General features: G+C 37.8%; 1 protein-coding gene across 6 annotated transcripts in view; it reads right to left on the bottom strand.

The window, feature by feature from the left end:
- The window catches only part of CARMIL1 (capping protein regulator and myosin 1 linker 1), a 188,384-nt gene that overhangs the window by 91,361 nt on the left and 84,478 nt on the right, over nt 1-12,545 (bottom strand). For all 6 annotated transcript variants that reach the window (XM_027886842.1, XM_027886843.1, XM_027886846.1 and 3 more), the window contains exons 5-10: nt 11,159-11,280; nt 9,171-9,268; nt 8,741-8,811; nt 8,533-8,606; nt 3,822-3,897; nt 1,097-1,185 (exon numbers count right to left, since the gene is read on the bottom strand). In XM_027886842.1, coding sequence (XP_027742643.1) covers nt 1,097-1,185; nt 3,822-3,897; nt 8,533-8,606; nt 8,741-8,811; nt 9,171-9,268; nt 11,159-11,280 — 530 coding nt within the window. The remainder of the gene's footprint in view (nt 1-1,096; nt 1,186-3,821; nt 3,898-8,532; nt 8,607-8,740; nt 8,812-9,170; nt 9,269-11,158; nt 11,281-12,545) is intronic.

Genomic DNA, 12,545 nt, shown 5'->3' with positions numbered 1-12,545 from the left:
ATCCTTTAACATTAATGATTATCACTGGAATTTGTGGCACATATTGAAAGAAAAACAAGATTAAAATCAGGGGCTTATGTTTGAATGACAGCAATTAAAGGCAGTGCATTAGTGATCAGAAAGTTTGGGTGCAATTCCAAACTTGACCTCAAATTTCCATGTCACGTAGGCAATTTTCTTGTAAAGGTATTTTAATGCGAAGTCCATTTTAAAAAGGAGAAAAAGACCCAAAGAATGGAAGAGGAGACAGTGTAAGGCACACCAAATATTTTCCCCGTGCTTGTTTCCCTCTATTTGTAATTCAATATAGTGTTCTGCTTCTCCCACCTTTCCACTGCTTTGTTAATTAACATAAAGATTCATTAGTTCTAGACTTAATCTTGTCCACATTTTCTTGGACACTACCCTAACACTAAAACAACCTAGAAATACTTTCAACTGTGCTAGTTTCTAACTTCAACTTTGCTTCTATTTCCTATGAAGGAGAAAGAAGTAAATACCTAGTAACTACAACTTACTGTATTTAAAACATATGCAAGGATTGAATTGTATGGCTTACTTCTATATATCTTTCCTTTAATGCTATGGCAAGCCATTTAACTTAATTATCTACTTCTTTTGAAAAGGTTGCCAATGCAGAAATCCTGTTATATTTGAGCAGACAACAATCCACACTGACACCGGCTCATTTGAGAATGAAACAATAATGTGTTATTCAGGATGGAATAATGCATTTTTTAACACAATTGAAACCAGCTTTTTAAATGATAAAAAGGTATTCGTACTTCTAACAGCAGTCATATTTGGAGAGGAACAGTGCAAACTGTTTTAGGGTTTATGCTCTCATTCAATCATTTTGCTCCACTTAACCCAACTCTCCAGGCAGAATTTAAAAAAAACATCACTTTAAAGGGATTTCTTGGTCATGAGCAACCTCTGGAAAACCCAGGAAAAAGCTTGTGACTACAGGCTCCTCAGAACAAGACAGACGCTGAGCACAAGCTTTTTTAATGCTTATTCTGGCTAACACACATCACACGTCCCTTTTACTGGGAATAAGCAGTAAATAAAGCAACATTTCAAAGGAATTACTTACGTTCTAAGCCCGGCATTCTCTAATACCAGTTCTTCCAATCGATTGGACCTACTCACCACCCGCAGTATCTGCTCACAGACATCAGTGGACTGCCACAGAAAAGACAGAACAGCGTTAAAGAACACAAACATGGAACAGACAACTGTTGAGTTAAGCTGTACATCATAACAGGATCCAGGCCACAACCATCTTCTTATTATACATAAATAGTAATTAAAAATACCAGAAACATACAAGAGAGTCAGGTGGCAACAGAGGACTTCTGGAAAAGACTCAGAGAAGCAAGAAGCAGGCTAAAAGCAAGTAATTAATGAATTAGGTCACCTAACCATAAGGGGCAGAATTTTTATAATGACAGTAAAAAACCCTAAATCCTGTGATTCAGAAGAAATGCTGATTTAATTTTTAAAGAAATCTTGTTCATATGCATGCTAATCCCTCAGAAGAAAGTGGCAACTAGTGCAAAGGAGAATAAAGCCTGACCAGGAATGACAACTAAACACAAAGAAAGATGATATAAGGCAGACAAAAACAAACAAACAAACAAAAGCAAAACAAAAACCTCAGGAGCAAAGGTACTCTAGCTACAGGTCCTCCAAAGGTTGCCAAGGATTACTGTTTAAGGGCCAGTATATTTCAGTATGAATTCTTCCAACCTCTGCAGGAGCAAATCCCATCTCATGATCTTACTGTTATTGGATTCTAGAATTTGCATGGATATTTGCAAGTACTATGAACAAAATATGACAACAAAAGAGTTTGTTTGCTCTGCCCTTTCAAATAGAGAGATAAAACCTTAACGATTCAAAAACCATGCACTGAACTCTGAACCTCATCACCTTTAATTGTAAACTTTTATTTTGCTTCTGGATTTGACTTCCCCCTCCCCCCTCAGCACACACTAACATGTGTTCCTGTGATATCCAAAGCTGAATTTCAGTCATGGTCATGAAATGCTGAAACTATTCTGCTATCTGCTTTTAAAAACAACAACGTGACATCGATACCCAGGACATCTTTGTTTCTAATAACAGTCTCATATATTCTAGTTGTGTATTTTTGTTTGTTTTGTTTTTTACTTTTATACTAATTGAATCTCCCCCCAAAAAACCCTAAACAAAATAAACTTACTCTACCTCACACATAAAATCTCATGAATCCTTTACACGGTAAAGGTGACAATTTTTTATGAAGACTGTCAGCTCAGTCATCTTCCTAAATCTACCTTGACCTTCCATATTTTACTAATTCAGAATATTATCACAATGTCTACAACAGTGTGACTGCAAGTGGAAAGTTTCATTTGTGTACCATAAAAACACTATGGATACTGTCTGTCAAACACAATGTCAGAGCGGGACTCATGAAGCACAATGGATTCAATGGCCTCCGGATATGTCTGACCTCATACTGACCCTCGGCAGTGTTCTTATGGCATTTACAGCCCAACAATTTACACTGTCCAACAATTTACATTTTCCTCATTTCTGACTGAAAATGGAATGTGTGGAAGATAAAAGATTTTGATTTTTTTAAGTAACTGACGCACTTTCAAGATTGACAAAGTTTATTTATTATCCACAGAAAAGTTGCTGGGGAAATAAAAAGCAACAAGCAAACATTCACATAGAAATATCTGAGATAGATAACAGGGCCAGTATAGGGTCAGTTTTGGTTCTAAGCAAACTATACCAGTCTTCTAACTAAGCAAACTACCTAATTTCATTGAAGCAGAAACTGACTAATTGCATCGTAGTTTTTGACAATGATTTTAACAGTAAACTGCAATAGTACTAAAAATTATTCCAGTTTCATTCCATGCATAACTTTGGGTAAGATGTCCCAGCAAGAAAGAAAAGTTTTTTGCTTACTCTTCTGCCAAGAATCACGTCAGCTACTTTCTATTGAATTTTCATGGAAAATGATAGCTAAGGAATGTAATGAGAGCTTTTCCGATCAATAAAATTGCATCAATTTAAACAAGATGAGGCTTGACCTTAATTTTTAAACAAAAGGTTCTGGATTCAAGCAATGAAGGCAATTTCTCAAGCAAACCACTAACTCCACCTGTGACTATAAACTTTCAGGTTTAGAAGAAATAGTGTGTTTAGATATATTTAAAATGTTACCTAATTACTGGTTTTCTTGGCCTCTTTTTTCAGTAGTTCAACTTTTTAGATTTGCCCCCTTTTTGTCTTTAAGAAAGAAAACTGATATGGAAAAATATTGGTGCCACACATGACTACATACTTTTTACTACACAGACTTAGCTTCAGACTACTGGGAGAGAAAGTCATCAAGTTGCAATGAAAAAACCTGCTTTATACACAAGAGAAAAACCAGAATCCTGGCATTTTCTTTTCACCTTCAAAAAGCAATTAAGATTTCTATCTGCTCCAAACTTTCCCATTCGATCACCTAATATTGTTTGTGAGAGTCAGCAACACCTAATGAAATAGTTTTATGGGCTACTGCTATCACCCAATGAAGTTTTGAGCCTTATTAGTTGAAATTTTGACAAGACCTGACTCTCAGCAGTGTTTTTATGGCATGAATTGACTGTTCAACAGTTTCTATTTTTCTGATATGATTAAGGGGAAAAAATTATCAAGAGACTGCCCAGTTGTACTCATCTAAAAAACTTCACCTTAAAAAACGTAAAAGTACCCTTTAAAGCACAGCACAGCCTGATAGACGCAAGAATATTGTTTAAATTTTTACTTACTAATTTCAGGTCCTTGGAGGACAGCTTTGTAAACCACTGATTATACTCCAGAGCAGCAACTATAGGTATTAAGTCTCTAGAAAAAGAAAAACACTTTTACACACATTTCATATGACTGTCATTTGAAACAATCTCTTAAGTGTTCTTCCATATCTCATTCCCCATACTTTTGCAATGCTAATTGTCTACCATCCCCATTATGGAAAGCTCTGCATTCTAAAAAAGCAGCAGTGTCTCTTTCTCTTATTTTAATACAAATTTTTGATTGGCTAACTGACATCCATTCTATCATGAATTTTAAAATCAGGAATTTGTCTGGGCTGCCATTCCTACTTTTTCTTCAGCCTGTGACATGTTTAAGCTTCTTAATCACCTCTAATTATAATTTAGCATGATGCTAAAAAGCTTTTTGGCAGTCTGATGATTTAATATAATTCCATGACTGAATGCTTCTAGAGAACACCTCCTTGCCTTATCTCTTATAGTTAAATTCCCCCAGGAAGCAGGAGACCTGCAAAAGGATAATGCGACACTCAGCACAAACCCTCCTTAATTGTAAAAGGGATTTCACAAATGAAATTCTAAATTATTCCCATTTTCTTCATTTCAAGCCTCTTTAAATTGATCTGCTCTCCCTCTGTTCACTTTCTCGAATAACAGACATTGATAAATATCATGTCCATACACCACTCCCCAGCAGAATCATTCATCAAGCACTATCACATCACTTAGCAGTGCAGCACTTGGATCATTTCGATGCTGCATATTAAATACATATATACACCTACACAGAAGCTTAACAGCTACTTAGAAAGCCCCTGTTTATATAGTGAAATAAGGAGTTGTAATATACATAAACTTATTGAACCAGCAAAACAATGCCATCCAAGCCTCAGTCTCTGCAGGGAGAAACATTAAAGTATTGCTTTTATAAGCTAGCCCAACCCCCCCCCCTCGGCTCTTCATTCAAGACATACGCAGGTAGGCACAGGTCTGCACCAAACACACAGACCCCTTCTCCCATCTTCTTTTTATTCTTCCTCCCCTTTAGTTTTCTCCTACAAACATTCAGACACGTCAGGGCAGTTGGTAAACACAAAGGAAAGCCAAGAGACAAGGCAACATCACATGGACAAGCAGCATTCAGTAGGCTATATTGGGAACTGCAGTTGCTAGATTTGCAAGTACAAGCCCATCACTAAGGTAACAGTACGAAGGTGCAACATTTTGTAGCGAAAGACTGTAGCCCACCAGCCGAGAAGCTCATGCAAATAGACTGTTTTCACACTCCTGCAGAGGAAATAGTATGTGGTGCCCTTCAAGGACTAAGCCATCTTTCTATCTTGTTTACAGCATATATCAGGTCTTGTGGTGGATTCATTTCCACTGGCACAGAAGAGATTTGGCAGCTTCACGAAGTGTATAAGTTTATTTCTGTCCACCACGTTGTTTTTGTTCCTACACACACACACATACATATACTTGATCTCCATGTAAAGCAATGTTAGTTTCACTACATAGTGAAACGTTAGGTGAGAAAAAACAGCAACCCAGAGGTATTTCCCCCTTAGGCTGGGCAGGGAGGAACTTTGCTATGTGGAATCCACACATAGAGGTTTGCTCCTCCTCTGTGAGGCCCTGGTGAGATCAGTAAGGTAGTAATGAATTAGCAGCTTTGATGTCCCTCTTGCCAGCGCCTTTGCCTTTGAAGGGAATGTAAGAGTAACATTTCAGGCGAAATTTTGCCTTATCCACCCAGCAGTAACCAGCCAGCCAAGCTAGCAGTGAATGCTACAGGGCAAAGACTGGACAGGGTGATGGTACTACCATCACACTGGAGGAGCAGAACTGTTCATGCTGTGCACCATCACCCCTAAAAGAGGCAGAAGGCACCACCAGCAGTTGTTCTTCAGCTGTAAGCAGCAGCCCAGTTCCTTCAAAAGAACAGAGGGATGATGATCCGGGATCACTGTCTGCAAGTGTTTACGCTACCAGGGAGCTGCTAAGCCAGCTTGGAGAGCTGTCAAGAGCTCAGTAACTTCTGGGCAGGAGAGTGGCTGTAGACAGAACTTGCCTGAGGCTGTACCTTTCTTCCCTTTCCTCCCCTGGCTTGGGAGCTTAACAGCTGAAGGACAACAAGTGCTTAGAGTTAGAGGGAAAGTTATGACATCTTCAAGAAATATTTGTTTTCTTCCAAATTATATACTGCTTTCTTCACTTTATTCTATTAAACTCTACATGTGGTATTAACAATGACCCGAATTCTTTTGCAATATGGTATGAAAGAATGCTAACAACCAGTTCCAAAAGGAAGGCCTTCTCCTAACTTTCCCTCATTGAGTTACATTGAGTTGCTTATATTCACTACTTTATTAAATTACCATCCAGAATAAAGTAATATTTATAAATGATAAATCTGTGCCAACTTAAAATGAAAACAGATTCTTTTCTTCTGGAATGTAGAAAATCTCTCCAAGCTTCAACAACATTCAATCTTATCTAATGCCTTCACATTTTTTTAACACCTCTGTCCTTCCGTGTATTTAAGACGGCAAGAAATTGAAACAGCACAAAATAAAAAAGAACCTAAACAATCACACTTTTCTTACAATTTTCTGAATGTCCAAATAAGCTAGAGCATATGCTACACAGATGAAAATCATGCAACAGAATTAAACAAGCCCTTTTCACTTGGAGTCTTTTTTTGTTGTTAAACAATTATATGGTTCACAGCATAACATAACTTCAGATAAAACCTCGGAAGTCATGTTCCCATGCAGCAAACCATGTTATGATGCTCTGGAAACTTCAATTCATCTATAATTCATGCCACCTTATGTTGACCTTTAACAGAAATGCTTTACTTGGAAAAGCACAAAATGTTTATTTTTGCAATGCATAGCCCCTGGATTTAGAGGACTGATGTACCCTTCCTACTTTACTTCACACCTACTCCACAACATTAAGTATATAGGTTTGGCAAACCCAAAAATTAGATATTCAACAGTTTCTCAAAATCCAAAGCATAATAGCATAGTGTAAATTTGTAGCATTCTCACTGTCCTAAATATGTTGCAAAATGCTTACACACATTCTTGAATTGACTGGGATTTCAATTCCTGATTTGTATTTTTAATGAATAACATAAGGTTTTGGTTTTCTAAAAATGTAAATTTTCTTGAAGTTTCAATTGAAAACATTCCTCAGTTTAATCCACAACATGGTAGAAATTCTCATCACAAGATGAATTCCATAGCACGTAAATGGTTTCAGAATAGTTTTGAATCTTTGGACTTAGACAATCATGAGACATTTAACAAAAACATTTCTTAACAACACAAATATATTTCTTCAGTGACATCAATTTAGTAAGGTATACTTAAATGAAAAGTTTTTTTAAAGCAACAAACCCATTATTTGGCTTTCTAAAAGCCAAAATCATTTGAACCAGCTGAGATACTCTAAATATTCAAAACATTTCTATCTACTTCCTCCTAGCAAGTAATACTTCTCACTTCACATAAATTGTTAAAATATTTAATTTCAATTGAAGCTCAGTAAGTCCCTTTCTCAAGAATGCCCACAGTCTCCTCAGCATTTCCAACTTGCAATAGTTATGTCTAAAGCATTCTTAAATTCTTGTCTCACATTTCCTTCTGCTGAATAGTATTCCTCCCCTTATCTTTTTACAGCAAGGTTTAACTAAAGAAAGAGTCTTTGGCTACATCCATCATGCACTAGTTGCAGCCCTGTAGCCTTGTTCGACTTAACTGCTGAATTAGTCAACACAGGTACTGCTCAGTAATTCTGCCCTGGGATGCAGTGCAGGCTATGAAAACCCATCACAGAAGCTGAGTAAGTATTTGAATGGGATATTTTGCAAATTTACATACTAGATAGGAAAAGCTGCAAAGAATGTTATGGCAAAATACTCTTACTTACCTACCTACAAGTTCAGCCTTCCTGTTATCATATTTTAATGTTGTAGCTCTTGACAGATTCTTAATTCTTTCATGGGTCTTTCTCAAAGAAACAAATGCTTTATCTTATTTACAGTTTCTTAAATTTGTAATTTTCCTTGAATAATGAGGGATTTTAGTTAAAGACTCCCTCCTGTTTTCTCCTACTTGTAGTATCTTCAGATTCAATTTTCTCAGAATCCAATTTTCTCAGCCAGCTAAATTCAGTAAACTAAATACAACACTTAGCTAAGTTTCAGCATCTCCTAGAAAAATTACCCACAATTAGTTCCCTTCTGGAAGTACACATTTTTGATACCATCTATTATAAGTGAAGAGACTACTGGCTGGAATTCAGTTGAATGACTTAAACCCTCTACTGACTTGCTGACAAAAACTGATTTCCTTTATACCATGAGAAAAAGATTTTGCATAAGTAAAGACTGCATAATTTCCTTTTTTTGCTTTGCCCACCAGATGTAGCTGCATGTTTCATCTGCTGAATTTGAGCATCACAGGAAAAGTATCTATCTGCTAACTTTTCTGAGTGCTTCCAGTAAAAAATATATATTTATCTTCTCAGCCATCTGAATTAAATCTGGTTTCCATGGGGCTCTTGTGCAAAAACGGTAGCTTTGTTTCAAAAACTAAAAATGTTACAGATGGTCATTTCACAGGTCTACACATTCCAGTAACGGCTAGGGGACCATTCTCCTTTATCAATATTAGCACAATTACTGCATATGATTTACCTGTGGTCAAGATGGCTGAAGTCTTGCAAATTCAACTCTCTGGTATCTTGTGTCAGGTAAATTGTATCAACATCCTGTTAAAAATACATCATCAAATACATCTTTACAGAACTACAGTGGATTTTTTTTTCAAGCACTTTAATTTACCTGTTCTTTCATCATTTGTACAGTTAGCTGAAAAGAGCTTCAGATCAAGACACATACTTACCCACTGTACTTCTTCTCTGTAGGGAAATCCAAGCCAATCACAAACACAAGCGTACATCTGCGAAAAGCCTCCTACAAACAACCGAGGAGAGTATTTAACATAATAGTAAAACAAGCCAACAAGCATACACCAAAAAGGATACTTTAATACTTGAAGATCCAATTTTTCAAAAATCACCCTCTTTTTCTCTCAGAGGAGAGAAATTTCTTTCATTGTGCTCATGAAAGAAACTGAGACTATCCTATCTTTGCCTGGTAAGTTCCAAGAAAGCTTAATATAGTGCCTTCACCTACCAATCAGAAGGCTGTTTCACACCAATTACACCTTAAAACTAATTACACCTTTACAAGCTTCTGCCAGAAATAGAATTAAACTTCCTGACACTGCAATTCCAGCCTTTTTATATTTGAGCATTTAAATTCATTCTCACCACAAGGTCCAAGTTCTGTCACTGTCTGACTGTCCCACAGGGCCTGGAGATTAGCCAGTCTTTCTGAAGGCTCCATAGTTACTTTTTTCATAATCCTCCTAGATGCAAAAGAGGGGGGAAAACATAATTCATGGCTTTGAAAGTATTTTCAAGCACATAAACTTTTTTTATTTCATATTTTTAAATGAGTGTACAGGAAGAATTACCATTTTAAATACAACTCACTTTCCTACCTAAAAGTCACATACATCATTATGCAGCCCAGCAGGAGTGACATTTATTTGTCTCTTCTCTCCTTCTTTCTCTCTCCCTCAGTCTCTCTTTTGATTAACCCTGTGACTACTGGAACAACTAAGCCCTTTGGTACGACAGGATCACTCACACTAAGGAGACCTCATCTAACTTCAGGATGCCCAAAATAGGGGAGAGACGTGGTATTAATTGTTACCCCGAAACCACTTCTGTATATACACTGCTTTTATGCAGAAAAAGCACCGCGATGCAAAGAGCTGAGCCACTACATCTGGCCTCTAGGCTACACTCTTGATAATCAGCTCCAATCTTTGTAATTTGGTAGTGTTCTAGCTCCCTGGACAAAAAAGAAACACAATCCCTTCCTGCCTTTTAAGAAATAAAATTATCTGTTCTTCTGAATGACAAGACTGCCTCATAAACTGCAGAATTCCATAAAGGAGGATTGAGTCTGAGGGAGTGGGCATGGAGCAGAAGAGAATTAATAAGTGACATTAATGGGAGAAACTGCTTTCCCCCAGATGCTTCAGCAATATTCTCAAGAAAGCACACAGAAAACACCTATAAAGCTCAAGGCCTTCATACACACTCAGACAAACACACGTAACCTCACAGCCCTCTTCACTCTTTCTGTCTGCACATCTCACAACATTACTGAGGTTTTGTAGCAAACCTGATCACAAAATACTCAGCTGTATCCATGCTCTTTGAAGGAAGAGCTCAGTCTCTACTAAGGTAGTTAATAACACTACCAGAGAGGAAAACTGGAAGCAGAAACACCTGCCCCCCTCCAAAAAACAAACAAAACCAAACACAACAAAAAACAATAAACCCCCTAACAAAACCACAAAACCCAAAACAAACAAAACCCCCAAACCAAAACAAAAAACCACCTGCCATCCAGAGTTTATGACTTTAATTTCCTACTCCACCTACAGGAAAGGTGAATAATAAAGACATGCACCCAAAATAAAACATGTAAGTTTAGCTTGACCATTCACATCTAAAGTCTGTTACTAAAGTTCACTTATAAAAACATATTTGGAAGAACTCTTTTCCACAGCCTGTTTTTTCTACTAATGCTGAAAACCAAGAGCTGAAAAGAATAAAGTAGAGCTGCATGATCTGGTGACAGTGAAGAAGATGAGGCAATAAAAGAGAGAAGAAAGAAAAAAAAAAAAAGGAAAAATACTGAGAAATGCTGCAAGACAATAAAATCCAGTCACAGGTAAGAGAGAAAACAAAAGGCATGAGCAAGACTGCCCAGGGCTCTGTTTTGAAGAATGAGGCTAACTAGGTTCATAATCATATGTGTTGTTTCCCAAACACTGAAAGTAAATGGAACTTTTCCCTCTTCTCCCAGCTGCGATTTTACCTGGGGGGGGAAGGGGGAATAAAATTAACAAAAAGAGAGCAAGTTACAACAAAAAGACAGAACCTGAGGCTAGAGAGGCAACAAGGAAAAATGAAAACTTAAGACTTCAAATACTTGCAGCCCTCTTCAAAACAAAAGCTCTTACAACCCTACAAGACCACACATAGTCTACCTATGCTCTGCACTGTCTGCTGGTTCTTCCATACACCTGGACCAAAGCTTACTTCTTGCCTCAAGGTGTTTCTCCTATCCTCAATGCATTTCTGAGGTCAGGGTGGGGAGACCAGTGGACAAGAAGAGGTGGCTTGTCACAATTTCCGCACAATCTGTTCCCACTAGAGGTGCCCTAAAAGATACTTACACTGGTGAGAGTCCAGGGAATATCTTCCTGAGGCAGGTCCCAATGTGCGCCAGCACCTCATTCACATCCTCTGAAGATGCCATCTTCATGGAGATGCTGCATTTCTCAGTTTCCATAATCAACTATAAACAGAAGTGCAAGAGGGCAAGAACTGGGTGTCATATAATTCACATCCATTTAAAAAGAAGAACATTTTGAATGCCAGCTGAATGCTTTGCCTGCTGACAGGAATCTGTTATTCTTTAAGACATGACACGGCAATGCTCCAGGTAAAGTTTCTAAAAGTTGTTCTTGAATGTACAAGACCCCCGTACCCAAACTTTGCTTTTCTAAGAGTGCCCTGCTTCCCACGGGAATACAATTTTTAAAGGATCTTGACCTCAGCTGACACTTTGAAAACCAAGAACTTTTCACAGCATTGTCCTCATTTGAAACACATCCCAGAACACCAGGAGAAGCAAGCACAGCCTGGCAGGAAACTATTGAATGAGCAGGGTGCCTGTTTCCTCCAGTAAAAAGTAAAAGTCTTTAATGGCTGTGATCCTCTGGAAAAGCTCTAATGCTTTGTTCTACGCCCTTCAAGAAAATGCTGTGCTGATACATTGTTTTAGTTCAGATGAATCAGTAACTCAAACAAGGTAACAGCGTGTCTGGGGGATACCGGTGCTTCAGCAAGGGAGGAAAATAAAGCTGTTTCTAACCCGTCTCTGTTAGATATTGACTGTTCAGAATCAAATCAGATTACGGTATGACTGACACATCAGGTCTGCTGCTGCTTTTGGCTGCATCGCAGGAAGCAATGTAATGTTTCTGTTTTCTCCAGTGTGAATAGGTAACACAGCCCAAATTATAAGATCTTTCAGAAGAGGAGCTTCAGAGGAGCACACAGAGTAAGAAAGTAACATTAGGAATAAATAAGTACAGATAGACAGTAGGAGAGGAGACACTGTGTAGTATGCGACAGAGGATTGGTTTTTATTGAAACCAGTTTCCAGGGGTCTTTTTGTTCCCAATTCATGTCTAGGGTCACCATCAGGATAATCCCAGAAGAGGCTGTACTATCCCTAAAGCGCACTGAGAATCTTCACACCTTTTATTCCTTTCTGAACCTGTTGCCATCATTCCCTGATGATGAATGAGTGGACAACTTACTACTGTTAATCATCAATATTAACATAACATTTTCTTATAATCCTCTGTCCATTTGTTCACTTATCTTACAATGGGAAGCTCTTCATGGCTTTCTGCAAGATGCCTAGCACAAAACTACATCCTTCTGGCATTATGGCTGTAACACGCTGTTTGCAGGAAAACTGCAAACAGTAATCTAGGCCTTCAGCTGTAAGCCTTACTAATTTAAAACACAAATGAATGTAAATATGAAATA

The sequence above is a fragment of the Empidonax traillii genome, unplaced genomic scaffold (genome assembly GCF_003031625.1).
Source record: "Empidonax traillii isolate 1590-97213 ecotype Southwest subspecies unplaced genomic scaffold, ASM303162v1 scaffold196:size3368384, whole genome shotgun sequence".
Classification (NCBI taxonomy): Eukaryota; Metazoa; Chordata; class Aves; order Passeriformes; family Tyrannidae; genus Empidonax; species Empidonax traillii.
The sequence above is the reverse complement of the archived record's forward strand: the minus strand, read 5'-3'. Positions and strand labels throughout refer to the sequence as shown.